The sequence below is a fragment of the Muntiacus reevesi genome, chromosome 4 (genome assembly GCF_963930625.1).
Source record: "Muntiacus reevesi chromosome 4, mMunRee1.1, whole genome shotgun sequence".
NCBI lineage: Eukaryota > Metazoa > Chordata > Mammalia > Artiodactyla > Cervidae > Muntiacus > Muntiacus reevesi.
Window position 1 is genome coordinate 141001850 of NC_089252.1, and position 25423 is coordinate 141027272.

Consider the following 25423-nt stretch of genomic DNA (forward strand, 5'->3'; position numbering starts at 1 on the left):
ACAACAGGATGTTTGGCTGACATTTGGAGGCAAACGAGGAGGCCAGTCCTAGAGACTGCCTAGCTCCACATTGAGGCTCAAAGGGACTAGCCCGCCTCCTACACTAAGGTGTCAGCTCCCTGGCTCGTAGTTGACATTTTTAAGGTGCTAGACTGAAGGCCAGAGGAGAAGAGGGAGGCAGAGGATGAGACAGTTAGGTACCATCACCAACTCAATGGACATGAATTTGAGCAAACTCCAGGAGATAGTGGAGGACAGGGGAGCCTGGCGTGACGCAGTTCATGGTGTCCCAAAGGGTCGGACATAACTGAACGACTAAACAACATTAACACATTAAAGAAGGGAGCGTGAGATGGCATGGTTAAAGCAGGCCCTCCCACAGTCATGCAATGGTGGAGGGTGAAGATGCCCCAGGGGTGATGAAGAAAAGCCCTGAGTTACAATGACACAGCACAGAACAGTGAATAAAACAGGGCAGACATATATGTATAAACACATACGTTTGGGACATGCCCCATGGTTAGTGGCCTTTTCTCAAAATTTTATTCATCCATCTATTCACTCATTCAACAAACAGTTATTGAGGGCTCACTGAGTGTCAGGTATGAATACTAAGAACTAGAGAAATGATGGTAAACTAGATAACTTCTTATGGAGCTTACAGTCTAGTGTTTACAGCTTAGTTAAGAAAGAAATTTATAACTGATGCCCATTAAAAAAAATAGTTGGGAAAAGTTGATATTCTGGGCAATTGAGAATTATCACATATACCATAAATGGATTCTCAGTTCACAAATAAGTAGACTTACCTACAAGTAGTCTACTTACAACTGAGTAAATCAAAATAATAGCTCTGTTCATTCAGGAAAAAAAAAATGCTTATTGAGGACAAGCTGTGTGCTAGTTACTAAATTAAAAGCTGGATTCCAAAATGACTGATAAAGTGGTCCAGTGGCTAAGACTCTGTGCTCCCAATGCAGGAGGCCTAGGTTCGATCCTTGGTGAGGGAACTAGATCCCACATGCCACAACTAAAGATCGCACATACTGCAATGAAGATCAAAGATCCTGCATGCCCCAGCTAAGATCCCGCACAGCCAAATAAATCAAAATAAATATAATTAAAAATACTATAAAAGTAAATAAAAATAAACATTTAAAAAAAAGAATGGGAGTGAGGAAAGTCATAAGGTTTGGAAAGAGGGCAGCACTTAACACTATGAGCAGAGTCTTAAAGAATGTTGAGTAAGGCAGTGCCTGGCAGGCAAGGGGTTGGGAAGTTCATTTCAGATAGAGGGAACAGAATGCACATTCCCAAGTGAAAACAGTGCCTTCAAGGGGAGCAGAGAGTGCATCTGGGCAGTGGCCAAAGACAAGCCTAGAAAGGGAGACAGAACGCGCATCGACACAGCTGCACTGTGTCTGGCAAGCAGTGGAAAGCCTGTGCTGTGTTTTGAGCATGAATGGATTAAACGATTAGATGTGTCTGTTGAAATATTACTCGGGCTGAAGTAATATGCACATCACACATTTCTGAAGGTGTGGTCAAGGGTATAAAGACTGGAGGAAGGGAGAATGGTGCAGGAGAGCAATGATGGTGCAGTGGCAGGAGGATAATGACCATCATATGTTCTTCTTAGCTTGATTACAAACCAAAGGGAGTGTAACTGAAAATTAAAGAAAGATATCTAAGAAGAGGTCATCCATTAAACTCTGTCCAGACTCTTCATTAAAGCAAAACAGAACAAAAAACAACCTAGCGTCACATCACAAGATGAATAAAACTGCCGGTGCCTTTAGACCTATTAATTGCATTAAGAGAGTCCCAGGGAAACAATACTGATGAGAGAAAAACAACTTTGTTCAAAGATATTTTTAAGTCTATTACTCAAATAGCCAACAAATGAAAATAACCTAAAGCTAAGGAACAGTTTAAGTCAACTGTCATCAACATGACTAAGTAAGACATAAAATTAAATATAGCCATAACTAAAAAAAATAACTTGTAACTAAATGCATGAATAAATACATAAAGAAAACAAAAAATACACAGCTGTAACTATCCCCATACACTATGTGAGGGGCAAGCTTCAGAATAAGATACATACAATGGTTATAACCATAAGTGCCCAATATGTGTCAGGCCTAATGCTAAGCTCTGAGAATCCAAAAATAACACTGGGAAAGGCAGACTCAGACAGTTATAGCAATGCAAGAAGTTCCAGACAAAGCTGGTCACCTCATGGTGCAAGAGAGAAGACTTGCCCAGCTCAGAGCCAACACACAAACACAATACAAATGTGGACATTCAAATCAGTAGCAGAACTCAGTTACAAATCTGATCGTCCCCAAACATGTACCTATTGATTTTATTAGCTTTTCCTGGACATGAAGAAAAAAACTGTGAAACTTATGATGTGTGTGTGTGTGCTAAGCGGCTTTAGTCAGGTTGGACTCTGTGATGTTATGGACTGTAGCCTGCCAGGCTCCTCTGTCCATGGGATTCTCCAGGCAAGAATACTGGAGTGGGTTGCCACGCCTTCCTCCAGGAGATCTTTCCGACCCAGGATTCAAACCCGTTGTTGCCTGAAGCTCCTCACTGCAGGTAGATTATTGCTGAGCCACTGGGGAAGCCTGTGTAACTTACAATGAAGAACACTCAAATCCCCAAGACCTTGGTTTGAGAGACAAAGATTTTAAAAGTAGGAGGATGGCAGTGGAAAGGAAAGACAACAAAGATTCACCCAACAGTATTGAACTCCTGAGGAGGATTGAAAGAAAAGAAGCAGACATGCAGTTAAAAGCCTGAAGCCTCCACATCTGGGAGAATGGTGATGGGGTTCCCTAAAACAAGAGACCCAAAGAGAAGATAAAGTTTGAAAGTAAAAACTAAACTTCAACAGTTGACATTGAACACTTGGGAAACTCAGTGTCAACAAGAGAGGGAGAAGTATGCAGGACTGTGCTAGAAAATTACTTCTGGAGATTTAGAGCCATAGGGTAGAGACTCAGAATCCAAGTCATCTTGTGGAGACAGATGAAACCAGAAATGAATACTGAACACCTAACACTCCTAAATGGAAAAGATACACCCCTTTTAGCCCCTCAAATATTCAAGCATCTACTCACTTTCAAAGTAGTATTGCTATCAAATTAATAAAATAAGTGGAGTAGAGGTGTTTGGATAGCATCACTGATTCAGTGGACATGAACTTGGGCAAACTCTGGGAGACAGTAAGGGACAGAGAGAACCTGGTGGGCTGCAGTCCATGGGGTCACAAAGAGTCGGACACAACTTAAGTGACTCAGTAACAGCAACAAAATGGAATAAAGAATAACAATACAATAAACTATAGAATAAAGGATCAGTCTACACACAGAGTAGATACACTGACCTAATTTTCCATGAGAACCACTCTCTTCTTTTATAATGAACATAATTTGGAAACATGATTTGATTAATAACAATTAACATGAGGGACTTCTCCGGTGATCCAGTGGCTAAGGCTCCACACTCCCAGTGAAGGAGGCTGGGGTTCAATCCCTGGTCAGGGAGCTAGCTAGATCCCACATTAATTGTGGCATGCACAACTAAGAGTTTGCATGCCACAACTAAGATCTGCTACAGACAAATAAATAAACATATATATATTTTTTAAATAATAATAATTAACATGAAAGCTAACTTTTTCTGCAGCCATATATTCAGAACCACCCTCCAACTAAGCCTGTGAACTTCTAAGATAAGGACTGTGGGACTGTCTCATGTAAATTTCTAACAACATATCTGGAGGATAGCAAACACTTAATATTTATGGAAGAAATTTTGCAAACCAAGGACGACTTTGCATGGTTCTCAAACATGAGGAAGTTGTAGAGTACGATATATGAGAGCATTTGAGTGTATGTACATACTACTGAGTTCTCCTGCTGAAAACAATCTGGGCTGCCAAAGTGGAGGTGGGTGCTTTCACTCATTTGAATCTACAATTACTCATATGTAAATCAGAGGCAATGTAAGGAATGTGAGAAACTCAGAATCAATTTATCTTTTTAGTACTTACTGAGATTCTTTTTGTGTTCGTGATCTGTGTGTGCCAACACTACAATTGTGCTAGTTCCAGAAATAACTCAGAAAAACATTTTCAGTGATGAGCGTTGAGCGGCAAAACTGGAAAGGATATTGTCAATTTAGTGTGCATTCAGGGTATGCTGAACGTCCTGCTCTTTCTCTCACATGCATGCTTCAGAGCACAGATGTGAAAACAACACTGTAAAACTCAAGACTACGGGGAGAGAGTTGAAGAAGGAGAAACACAATTTGGGTTCTTACGCTAGGTTGGATATCAAATCACCAGTTCTCCTATCTCCACTTGCTGAAACACATACCCAAGAAGCTAAAGTGAAAATAATTCTTGTTCTTCCTGATCCTCTATGTTTGATTCCCTTATTGTCTGTGAAGACAAATGGCATGAACTTTTAAGGGGAAAGTCCAGATGAGGATTAAGAGGGAAGTTCTGGTTTTCTTAAATCCATCAGCTGAGGCATATGAACAAAACAAAGCTTCCCAAACACATCGCAGTTACCTAGGGAACCTGTTAACAATACAGACTTCTCGGCCCTCTCAGAAAAAATCTGACTCAGTAATTTCTGGGGTGGGACTGGAAATCTGTATTTTTCCAAAGCCCTCCCCACTCCCACAAATGATTCTAATAACCAGCCAGGTGTGTGAGCCATGAACAAGAAATTGTACTCAGACTCAGCAAATAACAGTAACAGTTTTCATGTGGGCAGCATCTCAGAGTTTACAAAAGCCACATTCACATAAACTATCTCATCACCATGTCATCGATGATGAGGTTCAGAGTGGTCCAAGATCCACAAGCCTGCATGTGTCACATCTCAGTTCAGATGCCACAGTTTAATAACATATCTCCACTGCACCATTACTCCAGAACCAAATTTCTGAGCACTGGTGAACTCTAACCTGATCTTGAGTCCCATTTCCCAGAGTATCCATGTACCCAACTGGCAAATCACTGTGGTGCACCCAGACAATTCTTACAACTACCCGTAGTTCAGAAAGACTAACTGCATCCCAAGTGACCACTTCTTACTATACAAGCACTAGCAAAATCTATTAAATGGAACTTTAATAAATTTGCAGAATGCACAGCTTGTAACATTCTAATTTTATTTTATAACTTGTAATGATAAATTATCTGACGATAAAGAAGACAAAGGCATCCACTTCAGAAAAGAAAGCGATGCCCACAAGCCTCACTACTAATTTCCATAATAAATTTCCATAATTCTAGTTAATGAAACTCACTAGGATCCTGAAGCATGAGAACAAGATCCTTTGTAATTAGGAAGGGTGCTACGAACAACAAATAAAGGTAAGTGGATTGATGTGTATGTGTATGCATGTGTGTGTAGGCAGCCAGAGAGACAAGCAGGGAAATGAAATATGAAATATCTTGGCTTGGAATGGGTTCCTGGTTTTCGGTCCATGTGGTTCTGCATAACTTCTGAGTGCTGTGGCAAGAAAGGCTGGTTCACATACTAGAAAACAAACTGCAGACACACCTGGGACACAGGCAAGAACCTAATGCTACCAGAAAATCATGGCCAGATCCTGCCGCCTGTCTTGTGTGTGTGTGTGATCCATAAGAATGGCTTTAACATGTTTAAATGATTGAAAAACTCAGAAGAATTATATTTCATAATGTGTGAAAATTATATGAAATTAAGATTTCAGCATCCATAAATAAAGTTTTACTAGGACACGGCCACACCTATTCATTCTGTGTCATTTTATGTATTGCCTATGGCTGTTTTCATACTGCAGAGTTAAGTAGCTGTGACAAGAAGCTATATGACCCAGGAAGCTTTTACTATCTGGCCCTTCAAAGAGGAAGTTACCAATCTCTGCTTTAGGGCAGGTGTTAGATTACTTCCTGAAAAATGACTCTGATCATAAATAAATAAAATACTGAACTTAGAATTATCTCAGATTTATTTTCTTTGATATTGACCTAAAAAGCATAGACATCACTATTGAGTAACCTCTGCATGGGTGTCCTGATATTGAACTGAAACTATTCCCATGGTTTCTGAATCCAGAAGTCGGGGCAGGTGAGGGCTTCTGCACATCACATCATTACAACATTACAATCCATCATTACAATGACGGATGCATGAAGAGGCAAGCCAAGCAGGCTAATCATGGAGGGCTCTCTGCATGGGCTGGGTCTGAGCCTTCCTTTTACTGAGGGATGAAGAGCTTTTTATCCTATCAACAAATATCTCAGGCACTATTGCCATTTTCCTAGCATTAATATTTAAAAATCTGAAATGTGGGACAAAACACATAATTCAAAGTAGAATGGCAGGAGCTACTGCACTCCCCTTCCATGAAGGCAGGAAGGTGGTCTGTCAGGGTCCAGACAGTTCTGGCCTATTATGAATAGTCTCATTTCTGCCATCTCTGAAGGCAACACAAATTATGTATAAAGTGTTTTATATTGTTGCACCAGTCAGCTAATTCAATTGTCAGGATACCTCAAACTCTGTAATTTAGACTCAAAAGAGTGGGGAGCCTCGCGCCTTTGAACTGCCTCTTTGACTATTCCATGTCACAGCTTGCTTGAGGTGAGGGGAGGAAAACGAAAATATTCTCCATTAGAAAATTAATGTAAATACCCTGGAAAGCCAGTTAATAAGCATAATGGTTCAGAGTGGTTTATTATTCACAGCACAAGTACATATTTTAAACTGTGGCTGTATCACACACATTGATTGCTGGTTAACTTTTTTTTAAGGCTTCTTGTTTGGCTGCTTATGTGTTATGGTTGAATTCTTAAGGCATTTTACTCACATTTCAAACAGCACCTAATCCAACCCTCTTTCCCAGTGTTTTTACCTAAACCCTCTGAGAACAACAGTTCCCAGTTTCATAACATATCCAGTCCTTAGGTGCCAAGGTAAGAAAGGAGCTGCCCTCATCCTGAAGAACTCTGTGGGTTCATTTCCCTGTTGAAAACCTGAATCTGCTTTCACAAACTATAACTCTAGTATGAATCCCAGCTCTGCCAGGGGGATGTGCACAGAGATGATATGTCATTTCCCTGAGCTCCAGTCTGCAGCTGACAACTGAGGTTAAGACTACTTTAAATGATGATTTTGACTCAGGAAATTTACTAAATATCACTGAATTACACACTTACCATTGGCCAATTTCATAATATGTAAGCCATTCCTCAATAAAGTTGTTAGAAAGTTAATTTTTTAAAATTGTGATTAAGGCAAGAAGCCATCAATGAAAATGAGCAAGTAGAGAGACATGTTCACTGAGGAGAAGAGACCAGGAGGCGGGAGTAAACAGATGAAACCAGAGGCCCAGACAGAGGCCCTCAAGCGTGTTCCCAGGTGTTATGTCCTATTTAAACCCTGTCCTAGATTCCCCTCTCTTCTGCCCCTTAGAGTTAAACTTGCTCTTTGTTAGGCTGTATTTTGGATATGCTTTTGTAAATGCAATTATCACATTGCATGCAAACATTTCTTTAAAAGTCTGCTTTACACTATGAGTTTTTGGAATGGCAGTCCTGGTCCATTATTTAGTCTAATAAGGTTTAAGAAAATTAGATGAATGAAAAAATGAATAACTGTTTATTGCAAAAAGTAAACAAAAAAAAGATGGCTTTGAAGAATCAATTAACTATACATGTATATGCAAAGCACTTAGTACAATGTTTTACATGTCATGAGCATTAGTAGATGGAGTTTCTCTTTAATAACAACACAAGCTAAGAACTATGCTACAGAAAGAAGTCTTTTTTGAAACTACACTAACCTGCAAAATAGAGATGTCCTAATGCATAGAAGACCTAGTTTTAGGGGACCCTTGTCTTATTTCCAAAACTTAAGGGTCCGATTTCAAAGAACCTCACAGAGCTATCTACATTTTGTGATCAGAATCCTCCAAGGTTCCAATTAGCAGCAACCTCACTTAACCTTGTACTTGCAAGTTGAAGCCATATTGAGCAGTAATTGTTGGGCTGGCTGAGGATTCAGCCAGGAGAATCCTAAAGTTTGATCTTAATGAGAAGAGACAAAAGGCAACACAGAGTAAGGGAGGGAAGAAGCGAGAGATGGTGTTCCAGACTGTCTCCTCCTCCCCTTCCCAATACTGTCCAGGGTGTCAGGAACTGCTGGACTACTGACTTAGCTGTCACCACATGAGGTTGCTTCAGCCATTCAATAGATATTTACTGAGCCCCTCCTATGAGTCTGCCATTGTTCTAGGCAATAGACACATCAATGAACAAAGCACTTAAACATACTCAAGACCAATGAGGTAAGGTGACACTACTATCTGACATCAGGCGTTAGTATAAATAAGTAGTAACTAAGATCTGAAAAAAGAGGCCACAGATTCATCCATATATGGAAACTCGATAAATGCAAAAGGTGGCACTTCACATTCATGAGGAAAGGATGGAGATTCAGTAAGTGTTGCTGAAGTGGTTGGTTATCAGTATGGGGGGAAATACTAAACTCCTAACTCACTTAATATGTTGAACTTAATATCAAGTGGGTTAATGGTCTAAATACTAAAGGCAAAGTTTAAATTCTTTTTAGGAAAAACACAGGTAAATATCTTTAGTTTGCAGACAGGGAAGGACTCCTTATGAAACAAAAAGCACAAACCACAAAGGAATGAATTGGCAACCTCAAACACATTAAAATTTAAAATATTCTATTAAAAAAGATAAACTGGAAACATTGCAACTCAGTAAGAAAAAGACACTATAAAAGAGAAATAAGCAAAAGCTATGAACTGATACTTCACCAAAGAGGAAACTTGAAAGGCAAATCAATACATAAAAATATGTTCAACTATACTTGTAATCAGAGAAACACAAATTAAAACCACAGTAAGATAATATTTTACCCCTATCTGATTTGGAAAAAAAAAATACACTCTTGACAGTACCAAGTGTTTGGTAAAATACAGGCCATTCATAAACTGCTGATCAATCTCTTTAGGGAAGAGCATGGCAATGTTTAGCAGAACAGACAGTATGATTACCGTGCAGTCCCACTGCTGTTGCTGCTACGTCGCTTTAGTCGTGTCCGACTCTGTGCGACCCCATAGACAGCAGCCCACCAGGCTCCCCGGTCCCTGGGATTCTCCAGGCAAGAATACTGTCCCACTACCCCACCTCTAAATGCCCTGGCAAACAAGTAGATACACAGAATAATAGAGCAGCTCTGCTTTAAAACAACCTAAGTGTATGGCAAAAGAGAAAGGATAACTTAATCACACAGTTATTTCATTTCATGAACATACTATAAAAGTGCATTATCAGCTTTTGGTATCAAATGGATAAATGCCACACAATGCAAAAAAGCAAATTATAAGAATACATAATGCATTCATACACACACATATGGTATATATGTTGTGATACATATAAAGTTTAAAGACAGGCAAAATAACAGCATGTCTTGCTTAAGGATATATGCAGATATAATAAAACATTCAAGGTTATAAGTCTGTCATCCTTAACCCCTGTCCTCCCTGATCCTCTGCATCCTGCTGCTAATACTTAGTTCCTGAGTCGTATCTGACTCTGAGCAACCCTATAGTTGCAGGCTGCCAGGTTCCTCTGTCCATGGGATTCTCCAGGCAAGAATACTGGAGTGAGTTAGCCACGTCCTCCTCCAGGAGACCTTCCCGACCCAGGGACTGGATCTGGATCTCCTGCATTGCGGGCAGATTCATTACCGCTGAGCCACCAGGGAAGCCCCCACTGCATCCTATCAGTCACTAAGTTCTACTGACTCTACTGCCAAAACCCCACTCAAACAGAACAAGCCGTTTCCCTTTACCCCCCTGGTCATGGTCATCTGGATCAATGACTACTAGCCTCCTAACCAGGCTTCCTACCCCAACTTTCCACCTCCAGTCCACACTCCACCTTACGGCCAAAGGAAACTTCTGAAGCAAACATCTGATTTTCAAAAATCTGCTTAGAAGCTCTCAATGGCTTTGGGCTGTTCTTTGGACACTTCTCAACATGACCTACACCGCCGGCTGGGCCTTTCCCCTTCTCTCTCCCTCCTCAGCTCCTGTGCACTCCCCGTGTTCTAGGCATCAGCTGCTCTAAAGGTTTCTGGCTTCTTTCAGGCGCTACTCCTCTCCCCAGCTTGCACACGCTGCTCATCCCACCTGGAACGAAATCCTCCTCCTCCTTCCTGGTTGCCCTGCTCACACTTCAAGTCTCTATTAACAGTCATTCTGTCTGAAAGCTTTTATAACCTTCCCTTCACCTCTGCCCTGAGTAAGTGAGGAACTTCTAGCTTGCGGACAAAGGTCTGTATAGTCAAAGGTATGGTTTTTCCAGTAGTCACATATGGATGTGAGAGGTGGACCATAAAGAAGGCTGAGCGCCAAAGAATTGATGCTTTTGAAATGTGGTGTTGGAGAAGGCTTTTGAGAGTCCCTTGGACTGCAAAGAGATCAGACCAGTCAACCCTAAAGGAAATCAATCCTGAATATTCATTGGACTGATGCTGAAACTGAAACTCCAATACTTTGGCCACTTGATACAAAGAGCCAACTCATTAAAAAAGATTCTGATGCTGGGAAAGACTGAAAGCAGAAGAAGAAGGGGATGACAGAGGACAAGATGGATGGATAGCATCACCAACTCAATGGACATGAGTTTGAGTAAACTTCAGGAGTTGGTGAAGGACAGCGAAGCCTGGTGTGATGCAGTCCATGGGGTCGCAAAGAGTCAGACATGACTGAGCAACCCAACAACTGAACAACAACCTCCAGCTTCATTGCAACAGCATGCCACCACTCACAGATCTGCTTCACCACCTCCTCAGACAGACTCCAAGCCCTCTGAGGAGACCAAGGCCACGCAGAGATCATTTACTCACCATGGATGCCGAGCACACATTAGGATGTTCATTTGAAATATCTGTTCCATGAGCGTTACCTCGTTACATTTAGTCCATGTACAAACAATGCTTATGAAACCACCTCAGTTGTTTCCTTCAACTTGAAGATATGCAGGTCTCTAAATTCAGAAAGCCATGAATTACCTGCAGTGTTTATGTTTTATCCTCTCTGCTGCTTTGGCAAACATTGTTTGCCACCAGAGAAGCACTCCATCAAAAGGAGCAAAAGGTGGCAAGCCTCAGAACTAGCCGGCTTGATTCTCAAACCTTAAAAAAAAAAAAGCCCCATGTATTTTCAAAGGTCAACACCTCGGTTAAAAGAGAGACATAATGCCTGAAATCTTGTTAGGATTACTATGATTGAAGTGGAAAGGTTTTTGGCAAAAGGACTGAAAGTTCATTCATTTATGTTTTTTTGTGCAAGGATTTTTGGTCTAAGGCTCAGGTGGCTATGCTTAACAGCTGCCAAGGATGGAGGCTGCCCGCGAGTTCACCAGCAGTTACCTAGTGCAGAAGCTCTCCATTTTATATCCCCAACCTTCCATCCTATTCTTTTTTTTATTAGCATAAACATTAAGAACACAGACTCTGGTGCCAGGATGCCTGGTTTAAAATCCCTGCTACATCATTTATTGGCTGTGGTATGCTGGGCAAATTACTTAGCTGCTCAGCATCTCTAGCTTCCTCACTTGAACACGGGGATAATACGGTACTTATTTCAGAGGTTTGCTGTGAGGATTAAATGAGCTAATTACACATAAGGCAGTTAGAGTAAGGGCTCCGTAAGTGTCAGACATATCTAGGGGCAGAAGGATAGATTTGGAGGAGCAGGGATGTGAAATAGAATGAAGAAGATAGAAGCAAAAGTCATCTGCTACATAATAATAACAGCACTTTGAACAGATTATTATTCAGTCTTCAGAAAAATCCGTTAATGCAAGTGAGCCAATCCAAGTCACAAGGCCAATAAATAGCTGAGCTGGATTTGAATCCAGGCGATCTGTTGCCAGAGATCAAGTCCTGAACCACTATGAAATCATGAATCCTACCTTCATGTCTGCCCCTTGGGGAATGGGCTTTCTGCCTTGAAAAGGAGAAAGTGAAGCAAAAAAGATGTAAGGAATGGAAAAGAAGAAAGAATAAACAAAATAAGGTCAGACTCAACTACTTTCTGAATTTAAAAGAGAGAAAGTGACAGGTTTCCCTTTATCATCCCTTCGCATGCACAGAGCCTACTGTCTCTGTGGTTGACACCTTACTGTGTATCTGGCGAGCCAGGATGAAATTAAAGTCACTGTGAAAGACTGCAACAGGATCATAGATCCCTCTCGACTTGGTAAGACCCAAATGTGAAGTGGACATCGGGGTCATGAAATGAGAGGGTGGGGAGGAGAGCCGAGCACTGTGTCAGGGACACAGAAATGGTGCCCCCACCCAGAGCACCAAGACAAGCTGCAGGGCTTTAGAGTCAGACACACAAAGGATTCGCACTGTTGTCTGACCCAGAGCATCTGAAAAAAATGACCTGACATCTCTGAGCATCACTTTTTCTATATGTGAAATGGGAACAAGAACACCCACCTCTTCACGGATAAATCACATTGCTACAGTATCAGAAAGAAATGGGAAGATAGCACTAACACATAGCAAATGGAGGTGAAGAGTGAGGGCAGATTGGTAATTGATGGTGGTGTTCAGTCACTAAGCTGTGTCCAACTCTTTGTGACCCTATGGACCGCAGCACGCCAGGCTTCCCTGTCCTTCACTATCTCCCAGAGTTTGCTCAAAACCAGTTCCATTGAGTTGGTGATGCCATCCAACCTGGCATCAATCTTGTCTTCTGTCACCCCTTCTCCTTCTGCCTTCAATCTTTCCCAGCATCAGGGTCTTTTCCAGTGAGTTGGTTCTTTGAATCAGGTGGCCAAAGTACTGGAGTTTGAGCTTCAGCATCAGCCCTTCCAATGAACATTCAGGGTTGATTTCCTCTAGGATTGACTGGTTTGATCTCCTTTCTGTCCAAGAGACTGGCAAGGGTCTTCCCTAGCAACATAGCTTGAAAGCATCAATTTTTCAGTCTGGTAATACCTCTTTCTTTTTTCAATTTAACAAACTTGCACAGTACTTACAATATGCCAGGCACTGTACTAGTCAGTCACTTTACAACTATTAACTAACTCAATTTTTGTGGCAGATTGTTTACCAAAATGGGGGCAATGATTCCCCTTACCGTATCCTAGGCCTTGAAGAGTCCCCTCCCACATGGACTCTGAGGCTGGCCGGATACCTGCTTTGGTCAATGGAACAGCAGCAAATATGACATAAGCAGAGATCTGAAAAATGCTTGTGTTTTGGGGTTTGCCATCTCTTGCTGCTTTTTTGAATCCTGAGACCTCCACATGAAGATCTGCCACCCCAAACGAGGTCCCCAAAGACCTACTCACTTGTCGACTGCCAGAAACAAGTGAGGCCACCCTAGATCCTCCAGCTACCAGCTGACCCACCAGGACCACAAAGCAGGAGAGAACTCAGTGGAGCCAAGCCAAGAAGAGCCACCCAGCCAACCTACTGACTCATGAGATGAGTAAAACAGCTATTGTCTTAAGTCGCTAAGCTTTGGGATGATTTAACAAATCAACACAAACTAACTGATACAACCTTCCTAACTATCATGTTAAGTAGGCACTACTCTCATTCCTATTTTACAAGTCAGGCAAGGGAGTTAAAGAGAGGTTAAATGACACGCACATACTGTTAAATGGCAATCGAGTCCACCCCAGGCAATTCGGCTCCTAAATATGTGCTATATCTATGTGTCTATATATTTATATAGATACCTCCCCAACACTATGCTGCTTTACCTAACAAAGGTAAAGACATTTGCATCAGTTGATTCAGAAATTTATCACACAGATATACTCATATGAAATCATGTATGTATAAGAGTATTCAGCACCACTGATAGTAGCAAAGCTAGAAAAATCAATTCCAGCAGATCCATATGAAGGTACCACGTGAGGCCATAAAAAGAAGAGGTAGCTCTACAAACATCAATCTTGTGTACACAGAAAAAAGCAAAGTGCATTTATATGTTAGCATTATATGTTAACATTTACATTTGTGTGTAAAAAGGCAGGGGCTGTGAATATACATCTGCTGTGTCTCTGCATAGACTATTTCTGAAAGTACACAAGAAATGGGTTTAACCTCAATCATTTCTAGGGGGAGGGAAGCAGCCAGTTGAGCAAGAGTAGGAGGAACAATGTTCACTGAAAACTTCCTATCTTTTAAATTTTATGTAAATGTATCACTTGTTAATTGTAACTTTAAAGCTGTTACAAACATGAAGGGAGATGACCCATGCCTGGCACAAAGAAGCCATCAATAAGTGGTAACTACCATTGTCATTATTTGTCCATGACTGATTTCTAACTCTTTTTTTCAAACTTTAAACCTTTTTTTTGGAAGAAACAGAATGGTGTTTTCATTGTCAGCTGGCGGAGAGGGGAACACAGTATGCTCCTGCCTCAGGAACTATACCCCTAAGGCACGTGCTCGCAGTCAGGAGTCTGTGATGAGGAAGCAAAGGTGACAGGATCTTAATTTCTTCCTCTTGGATTGTTTTATAGACAGTCATAAACTGGTGTCAGTAACCCAGTAACTGCATCTGGCAGTTTGGTGGCTCTGAGGCCTTCTTTCTGGCATGTAACTACAAGGGGAAGGGTGTTGTAAGGTAAACACCAGATAGAGGATGTATTTAGCATAGAGTCAAGTGAAGTGTAGCTCCTGCAGTTAGAGGGCAGAAAAGCAAACTTAGTTACAGACGTGCAGAATTAGAAGCACTCTTATCCTTTTCCATCAGAGGGCAGACAGATTGAAAACCATAATCATAGAAAACTAACCAATCTGATCATATGGACCCCATCCTTGTCTAACTCAATGAAACTATGAGCCATGCTGTGTAGGGCCACCCAACACAGTCGGGTCATGGTGGAGATGTCTGACAGAATGTGGTCCACTGGAGAAGGGAATGGCAAACCACTTCAGTATTCATGCCTTGAGAACCCCATGAACAGTATGAAAAGGCAAAATGATAGGACACTGAAAGATGAACTCCCAGGTTAGTAGGTGCCCAATATGCTACTGGAGATCAGTGAAAAAATAACTACAGAAAGAATGAAGAGATGGAGCCAAAGCAAAAACAACACCCAGTTGTGAATGTGACTGATGATGGAAGTAAAGTCCGATGCTGTAAAGAGCAATACTGGATAGGAACCTGGAATATTAGGTCCATGAATAAGGGCAAATTGAAAGCGGTCAAACAGGAGACGGCAAGAGTGAATGTCAACATTTTAGGACTCAGCGAACTAAAATGGACTGAAATGGGTGAATTTAACTCAGATGACCATTACATCTACTACTGTGGGCAAGGATCCCTGAGAAGAAATGGAGCAGCCATCATAGTCAACAAGAGAGTCCAAAACACAGCAGTTGGATGAAACCTCAAAAACGACAAATGATCTCTGTTCATTTCCAAGGCAAATTATTCAATATCACAGTAATCCAAGTCTATGCCCTGATCAGTAATGCTGAAGAAGCTGAAGTTGAACAATTCTATAAAGACCTATAAGACTTTCTAGAACTAACACCCAAAAAAGATGTCCTTTTCATTATAGAGGATTGGAATGCAAAAGGAGGAAGTCAAGAAACACTTGGAGTAACAGGCAAATTTGGCCTTGGAGTACAGAATAGAGCAAAGGCTAACAGAGTTCTGCCAAGAGAACGCACTGGTCATAGCAAACACCCTCTTCCAACAACACAAGAGAAGACTCTACACATGGACATCACCAGATGGTCAATACTGAAATCAGATTGATTATATTCTTTGCAGCCAAAGAGGGAGAAGATCTATACAGTCAGCAAAAACAAGACCGGGAGCTGACTGTGGCTCAGATCATGAACTCCTTATTGCCAAACTCAGACTTAAATTGAAGAAAGGAGGGAAAACCACTAGACCATTCAGGTATGACCTAAATCAAATCCCTTATGACTATACAGTGGAAGTGAGAAATAGATTCAAGGGATTAGATAGAGTCCCCGAAGAACTATGGATGGAGGTTCATGACACTGTACAGGAAGGAGGCAGGGATCAAGACCATCTCCAAGAAAAAGAAGTGCAAAAAAGCAAAATGGCTGTCGGAGGAGACCTTACAAATAGCTGTGAAAAGAAGAGAAACAAAAAGCAAAGGAGAAAAGGGAAGATGTACCCATTTGAATGCAGAGTTCCAAAGAACAGCAAAGAGAAACAAGAAAGGCTTCCTCAGTAATTAATGCAAAGAAATAGAGGAAAAAAATAGAATGGGAAAGACTAGAGATCTCTTCAAGAAAATTAGAGATACTAAAGGAACATTTCATGCCAAGATGGGCACAATAAAGGACAGAAATGGTATGGACCTAATAGAAGCAGAAGATAAGAAGAGGTGGCAAGAATACACAGAAGAACTGTACAAAAAAGATCTTCACAACCCAGATAATCACAATGGTGTGATCACTCACTTAGAGCCAGACATCCTGGAGTGTGAAGTCACTTGGGCCTTAGGAAGCATCAATAAAAACAAAGCTAGTGGAGGTGATGGAATTCCAGTTGAGCTATTTCAAATCCTAAAAGATGATGCTGTGAAAGTGCTGCACTCAATATGCCAGCAAATTTGGAAAATTCAACAGTGGCCACAGGACTGGAAAAGGTTAGTTTTCATTCCAATCCCAAAGAAAGGCAATGCCAAAGAATGCTCAAACTACCACATACTTGTACTCATCTCACATGTGAGTAAAGTAATGCTCAAAATCCTCCAAGTCAGGCTTCAGTGGTACGTGAACAGTGAACTTCCAGATGTTCAAGCTGGATTTAGAAAAGGCAGAGGAACCAGAGATCAAATTGCCAACATCCACTAGATCATCGAAAAAGCAAGAGTTCCAGAAAAACATCTATTTCTGCTTTATTGACTATGCCATAGCCTTTGACTGTGTGGACCACAACAAACTCAGGAAGATTCTTAAATAGATGGGAATACCAGACCACCTGACCTGCTTCTTGAGAAACCTGTATGCAGGTCAGGAAGCAACAGTTAGAACTGGACATGGAACAACAGACTGGTTCCAAATAGGAAAAGGAGTATGTCAAGGCTGTATAATGTCACCCCGCTTATTTAACTTAAATGCAGAGTACATCATGAGAATGCTGGGCTGGATGAAGCACAAGCTGGAATCAAGATTGCCAAGAGAAATATCAGTAACCTCAGATATGCAGATGACACCACCCTTAAGACAGAAAGCAAAGAAGAACTAAAGAGCCTCTTGATGAAAGTGAAAAAGGAGAGTAAAAAACTTGGCTTAAAACTCAACATTCAGAAAACGAAGATCATGGCATCTGGTCCCATCACTTCATGGCAAATAGATGGGGAAATAGTGGAAACATTGACAGACTATTTTCTTGGGCTTCAAAATCACTGCAGATGGTGACTGCAACCAGAAATTAAAAGACGCTTACTCCTTGGAAGGAAAGTTATGACCAACCTAGACAGCATATTAAAAAGCAGACACATTACTTTGCCAACAAAGGTCAAAGTTCTGGTTTTTCCAGTAGTCATGTATGGATGTGAGAGTTGAACTATAAGGAAAGCTGAGCGCTGAAGAACTGATGCTTTTGAACTGTGTTGTTGGAGAAGACTCTTGAGAGTCCCTTGAACTGCATCATCATCCTAAAGAAGATCAGTCCTGGGTGTTCATTGGAAGGACTGATGTTGAAGCTGAAAGTCCAATACTTGGCCACCTGATGCGAAGAGCTGACTCATTTGAAAAGACCCTGATGCTGGGAAAGGTTGAAGACAGGAGGAGAAGGGGATGAAGAGGATGAGATGGTTCGATGGCATCACTGACACAATGGACATGAGTTTGAGTAAACTCCAGGTGTTGGTGATGGACAGGGAGGCTTGGCGCGCTGCAGTCCATAGAGTCACAAAGAGTCGGACACCACTGAGCGACTGAACTGAAATTAAAATAAACCCGGAATGTTCAGGCCTACTCACTGTTTTCTTTATCTTCTTTGCTCTCAGAGAAGTGAAAAAGAAAAACTCATTCCTCTTTTTTCCTTTCCAGTGCAACAAATTCCCCCATCAGGTTTTTCCCTCCATATTAATGCATGTCTTTCTTGTCTGGCTGAGGACAAACTTCAGTTTGAAAATCACCAGCTGTTCAGCCCAGGGACCCATCTATCTCCTACTTCAAATTTTCTTTGAGATATGAACCCAAGAAATCTTTATTGGGGTGATAGTCAGTCTTCTGTAACTTCTTTAATGTTGACACTCAGCTCATAGACCCTACTTAGTTGGGGTCGTGGAGCTTACACCCTGTTCTATTAAGGGGCCCCAAGGTGACTTTTGCGGTTATTCCCGCTAGATCTGTTCGGAGGAGTGGCTGTAATCTCTTTGGGGGCATTGGTTTTCTCTGCATATCATCTTTATCTTGATGTAAATCTGTGTCATCTGATAAGGGTCCTTCTCTCCAGGTTGGAGACAGTCCTTTGAATTATGTCTTTTTCAGAATGCATAATCCTCTGGTTGCACGTCACAGGGCATCTAAGGTAACTGGGGCCTGTTATCCTGCATTCTCAGAGTTTCCTTTAGGTTCACCACAGGTAGTGGTTGGAGTGGCTGCAGGCAAATACAGGCCAGGTGGCAGGCATTCTCCTTTCTCGGGCCCGCTGACTCACATTGAAGGGTGGCAATCGCTGACTTCACATCTCAGGTCTTTCCTTCTTGGTCATGGATAACCATCATCCTCCTGGAATTGAGGCTCAGGTCCTGCCTCGAAGTCATTTATAAGCGATTCACTGCTGCCTCCTCCTTCTCCCACCACCCCCGACTACTCCAGACTTTAAACTTTCTATTTTGTTTAGGGGTATAGCCAGTTAACAATGTTGTCATAGTTTTAGGTGAACAGCAAAGGGACCCAGCCATACACATACATCCATCTATTCTCCGCCAAATACAAGTAAGTTTTAAAAGTAACTCTTGAAACCCTTGGCTCTCATAGGAAGGAGCTCATTCTGGATGCAAAATAGAGAACAAAATGTTAACCAGCTACATGAAGGGGTGAAAGAAGAATCGAGCAGGTGGCTTCTCTCGAGGTCACATGAGGTTCAAAGTACCGGGCAGAGTGGTTTATGCACCATGCCAGCTTCTCCCTGGAGAAACCCAGTTACTGGCCATTCTGAACACCCTCATGCACTTTCCCTTTCAATCAGGAATACCAGGGAAAATAGTCACTGCTTTCCACTGTAATAGAATGTCGTCCCTCCCTCTGCATTTACTGATTTACAATGGCTAAATGGTCACCACATGCATCTTCCAAACAGCAAAATTATCTGTCAGGACCAGAAAACGTCCGAGACAGGAGCAAGCAGTTTGCAGGCAACAGAGCAGACTGGCAAGAGCAGGGTTTTGGGGGCAGGCAAACCCAGGTCCAATCCCAGCTCCAACACTTAGCTGGGTGGCCTAGAGCAACATACTCAACGTTCCTGAGCTTGTGACTGCATCTGTAGAATGGTGACAAGAGTTACTATTTCACAGGGCTCTTGTTAATACGTGTACCACACACAGCAAATGTTCACTGAATGCTCACTATTTTCATTATGCATCATTATTCCTTCCTCCCACATTAGCAACTCAGTTGACTTTAGCTCCAAAATACCCCCCCACCCCCGCTCCATCACTCCTGCACTCAAAGGTGGTCTTCCTCACCCACTACCATTCCCATCCCACAATCCATCCTACACACACAGCCAAACTGATCTTCAAACAAGTAAAGCAGACCATTCTACTCCTCTCATTAAGATTCTCTAAAGAGCATCCCTCTAACCAACAAGGACCTACTGTATAGCACAGGGAACTCTGCTCATCGTTATGTGGCAGGCTGGATGGGAGGGGAGTTTAGAGGAGAATGGATACATGTATACATATGGCTGAGTCCCTTCACTGTTCACCTCAAACTAGCACAACACTGATAATCAACTATACTCGAATACAAAATGAAAAGCTTAATAAAGTGAAAACAAAAAACAAAGAGCATCCCTCTGCATTTAGGCCTAAATCCAAATTTCCTCATTCCACTCTCCTCATCCCTTACACACCCCCACTCTGCTTCAACTCTGGTATCTTCTCTCTGTTTCTCACACAGGCCATGCCTGCTCCTACTTCAGGGCCTTTGCATTTGATGTTCTTCAGTCTATAGCACTTTCCTCAAAACTTCGCATCGCTGACTTCCTTTCCTGTGTAATTCACAGTTCAAATGTCGACTCCTTAGGAACATCTTCCCTGCACACACAAACTAAAATGGCTTCACTCCTGGCTTCACCTTCCATTCTGTAACAGAACAAACCCAACTCCATATTGACCTATTCCTTTAACTCTAACTTTTGAGCTCTGTTGCCTGAGCTTAAGTCATGGAGATTCTCCATAGCCTGAAATACATAGGACAGCCCATTCCCAAGACTCTGACCTTTAAAAGTATAACACTTTCCCATCCACATAGATAGAAAAAGTTGCAGAACAGAGATTAACCTTAGTCTTGTTGAAGATTTATGGGAACATTGTGACCAGACCCTCCTGGACAGCTCCAAGAACAAGCGATTTTGGCACCAAGGACTTTGCAACAGTCAGCCACACTGCCTCCCATTTTAGTATAAAAGCAGCCTAAATTCTAACTTAGGTAAGATGGTTTTGGGGGGACATTAGTCCACCATCTTCTCAGTCTGCTGGCTTTCCAAATAAAGCTGCTACTCCTTGACTCAACAACTCATCTCTTACTTTATTGGCCTGTAGTTTATTGGCAGTACAAGCTTCAGTTCAGTTCAGTTCAGTCGCTCAGTTGTGTCCGACTCTTTGCGACCCCATGAACCGCAGCACACCAAGCCTCCTTGTCCATCACCAACTACCGGAGTCCACCCAAACCCATGTCCATCGAGTTAGTGATGCCATCCAACCATCTCATCCTCTGTCATTCCCTTCTCCTCCTGCCCTCAATCTTTCCCAGCATCAGCGTCTTTTGAAATAAGTCAGCTCTTCGCATCAGGTGGCCAAAGTATTGGACTTTCAGTTTCAACATCAGTCCTTCCAAAGAACACCCAGGACTGGTCTCCTTTAGGATGGACAGGTTGGATCTCCTTGCAGTCCAAGAGACTCTCAAGAGTCTTCTCCAACAACACAGTTCAAAAGCATCAATTCTTTGGCGCTCAGCTTTCCTTATAGTCCAACTCTTACATCCATACATGACCGCTGGAAAAACCATAGCCTTGATTAGACAGATCTTTGTTGGCAAAGTAATGTCTCTGCTTTTTAATATGCTGTCTAGGTTGGTCATAACTTTCAAGGAGCAAGCGTCTTTTAATTTCATGGCTGCAATCACCATCCACAGTGATTCTGGACCCCGGAAAAATAAAGTCAGCCACTGTTTCCACTGTTTCCCCATCTATTTGCCATGAAGTGATGGGACCAGATGCCATGATCTTAGTTTTCCGCATGTTGAGCTTTAAGCCAACTTTTTTACTCTCCTCTTTCACTTTCATCAAGAGGCTCTTTAGTTCTTCTTCACTTTCTGCCATAAGGGTGGTGTCATCTGCATATCTGAGGCTATTGATATTTCTCCTGGCAATCTTGATTCCATCTTGTGCTTCCTCCAGCCCAGCGTTTCTCTTGATGTACTCCGCACAGAAGTTAAATAAGCAGGGTGACAATATACAGCCTTGATGTACTCCTTTTCCTATTTGGAACCAGTCTGTTGTTCCATGTCCAGTTCTAACTGTTGCTTCCTGACCTGCATACAGGTTTCTCAACAGGCAGGTCAGGTGGTCTGGTATTCTCATCTGTTTCAGAATTTTCCACAGTTTATTGTGATCCACACAGTCAAAGGCTTTGGCATAGTCAATAAAGCAGAAATAGATGTTTTTCTAGAACTCTCTTGCTTTTTTGATGATCCAGCAGATGTTGGCAATTTGATCTCTGGTTCCCCTGCCTTTTCTAAAACCAGCTTGAACGTCTGGAAGTTCACGGTTCACGTATTGCTGAAGCCTGGCTTGGAGAATTTTAAGCATTACTTTACTAGCGTGTAAGATGAGTGCAACTGTGTGATAGTTTGAGCATTCTTTGGCATTGCCTTTCTTTGGGATTGGAATGAAAACTGACTTTTTCCGGTCCTGGGGGCACTGCTGAGTTTTACAAATTTGCTGACATTGAGTGCAGCACTTTCACAGCATCATCTTTCAGGATTTGAAATAGCTCAACTGGCTTCGGCTAGCAGCAATTCCATTATCCTGCTTTATTTTTTTCATAGCACTCATCACTATGTAAAATTATTTGAATATTTGTTTACTACTGTATCGTCTAATTTCTCAACCAGAATGTAGCCTCCAAGAAAACAAGGCTTTTAGCTATCATCTGCCCTCTGTACTCCTAGAGCTCAGAACAGTGCCCACACATAGCAAGTGTTTAATACATATGCCTTATGGTGGTGGCTCCCCAGTGGCTCAGATGGTAGAGTCCGCAATGCAGTAGACCTGGGTTCAACTCCCTGGAGAAGGGAATGGCTACCCACTCCAGTATTCTTGTCTGGAGAATCTCATGGAGAGAAGAGCCTGGAGGGCTACAGTTCATGGGGTCACAAAGAGTCAGACACGGCTGAGTGACACTGAAAGTCACTAACACTTTTCACTACTTTATAGTGGTGGTGGTGGGTGTTTAAAATGCAGATTGCTGAGCTCCAGTCCTAAAAGTTCTCATATAAAACGACTGAGGTTCACCCAGAAATCTGCCATTCTAGCAAGCATTCACCTCTTTCATCCTAAAGAAGGTAGTATGCAAGCTCATTTCAAAATACTTTGGTCAATGCCCTCCATCCTCAAATCTAGAATCTCCATCTAACACACCTTACCTAGTCCTACAGATCCTATCTCAGTTGCTTTCCTTTATAACCCCAGTGGCACTCAAGGTAAAAGGAGGTTACTGAATTTGGCGTTTAAACAAGTAACCCTGCCAGTTTCCATTTCTGCTGCTCTTCTGATGCCAGGCGTGTCAAACTAGCTGGCCAGCCCCGCTGGAATCCTGTTCTCCCCAGAAACACCTGAGCAGGTTTGGACTCACTCCAAAGGCAAGCCAGGTAAATTTCCAGGTCAGCTCACTAATAGACTTTCCAGAGGCAGCTGAGGCCAATTCACAGTTGCTCTACATAAACTCACTCTAAATATCACCCACCCCCACCAAACAGAAGTCTTAACCTGGCACCATCTGCCAAAGGACAGGTCAGAGTTCCCTTTGAAACACCCTAACCCCTGAGAGGAAGAAATCTTTGAAAGGGTCACAGGTGACCAAATTAATAAGCACATACATAGGGCTTCCTAGGCAGCTCAAGTGGTAATCCACCTCCCAACACAGGAGACACAGGCAAGAGAAAGCGGGTATGATACCTGGGTCAGGAAGATCCCCTGGAGGAGGAAATGGCAACCCACTCCAGTATCCTTGTCTGGAAAATCCCATGGACAGAGGAGCCGGACACACTCTCAAAGAGTCAGAAAGTACTGACTGAACTGAACAAACACACACATACCTTAGTCACAAGGCAACCCCAAACTCCAACCCAGAGAAATTCACAGGCTCCGGTGAATTACTCTGTTTTTCCCATTTCCTCTCTCAACCTTATCTCTTCAGAAAACACTCTCTGCTCTGGCACATAAACTGTCATGAGGGTTGGCCTTTAGGAGGTCTGGGGAAATGTCACGGTATCTACCTGGATCTCCTTGGATTTCCGCTACTCCCTCTTCTACTCTGTAAGTGCCGAGATCCTGCATTTGATTAAAGTAGCCTGGTCCCCAAGATTAAGATCCAAACGGCATATGGGGACTGATAACTCAGAAAATCACCAGTGCTTTGATGTCAATCACCGACACTTCCATGTCAATCACCAACACTTCCATGTTAATCAGCTCCCGCAGACATGCAAGATCAAACTGCGCAGGTCATGGGAGCGTGCTTTGCAAAGGAGGGCAACAAGCATCACCAACCTTCAGACTGTTCCTTGGGGATGGAATAAACCCTGCAGTTCAGCCTGCGGATTGGCGTTCCCCCCCACCCCCACCCCAGGAGCTCTGGTGGAGGGGGAACGGTGTGAGCAAGACCCTCACACTCGCGGTTTGGGGAAGGAGCCGCTGTCGAGGGCGCCCCCAGCCCCGACTCGGCCTCCCGGACTCCGCGCGGCTTCCCGTCGGTGGGCAGCGCCTGGCTAGCGGGAGCGACTAGAGTTCACACCCCTTCGCGCCTTCCAAACGCCGTAAGCGAGCGCATTTCTGGAGAAGACTAGGGACCACTACCTCCTCCAAACGCACGCACCCGCCGCGGCGCCGTCACTTGCAGGACTCGGGCTGGGGCCCGCCGCTCCCTGCGTGTGCGCCAGGGGAGCCCGAACCGCGTCTGCCGGCAAAGTTTACGAGGCTCCCGAGGAGCGAGCTAGGCGCCGAACTCAGAACCCAGCGGCGAGCCGAGCCGGCTTGGGGAACGCGGGGAAAGGGGCTCTTCCCAAAACTGGGGGCGCAGGGTGCGGGGAAGAGCCCACCTTGGCCTCGGGGAGGCGCGGACACAGAGCTCTCGACGTGTCCGCGCGGCCGCAGGCAACCGATGAAACCGATGCCCTCGGGCGAGGAGGGATCCCACGGTCCCCCGTGAACCCCCACGCCGTCCGAAGGGCGCCGCCCCCTCCGCTCGTCCAGGCTACGGCAGCGGCCCCGCGAGAACCGCCGTCACAGCCCTCTGCCCTTCCCGCCCGGCTCTCCCGTCGCCCGCAGCGGGGCGGGAGGGACGCGCTCTCACGCTCCCCGGCCCCTTGCGCCTCCGAGGCGGGGCACACTCACCCTCCGCATGGTGCCGGGACGGTGCTGGCCGGGCTCGGCGGCGCCGGCGCGAGGCGACGGGGCGGGAGCGCCGCTCGGCTGGCGGGGACGACCGCGCTGCCCCTGCCCGCACACGCGTGCGCCGCGGCTGGCGAGCCGGCGGACCCGCGGCCCGGGGCGGGGCGGGGCGGTGGCTTCCAGGCGGCTGGGTCCTCGGGTCCGCCCCCTCCCGCGGGCCTAGCTCGGGGACCTCCCGCTCCGGGGGCCTTCCTCCCAGGTCGCGGCGGCCCCACCTTCCTCGGGCCGCTGCGCCCTTCTCCTTCTCGAGGTCGCGCCCCACCCGGAGAGGAACCGGTCCTCGCGGCCACCCCAGCGCTGGGAGACGGCTGGAGTTGAACGTGGGGACCCTGCGGTTTAAGGAGCAAGAGGGTTGGTGGAGAACTGAAATGAGAGTTCTCCCCACTTTGAAAGTACTTCTGTACTGCCCGTTGGATGGGAGGGTGCCTGCTAGTGTCCCATC

General features: G+C 43.8%; 1 protein-coding gene across 1 annotated transcript in view; it reads right to left on the reverse strand.

Moving 5' to 3' along the window:
* TMCC3 (transmembrane and coiled-coil domain family 3) overlaps positions 1 to 25012 on the reverse strand; it is a 272483-nt gene extending 247471 nt beyond the window's left edge. Inside the window, exon 1 of the mRNA XM_065934218.1 lies at positions 24925 to 25012. Within this exon, the coding sequence (XP_065790290.1) occupies positions 24925 to 24933 (9 nt within the window). The 5' untranslated portion in view covers positions 24934 to 25012. The remainder of the gene's footprint in view (positions 1 to 24924) is intronic.
* Between the last annotated feature and the right edge of the window lie 411 nt (positions 25013 to 25423).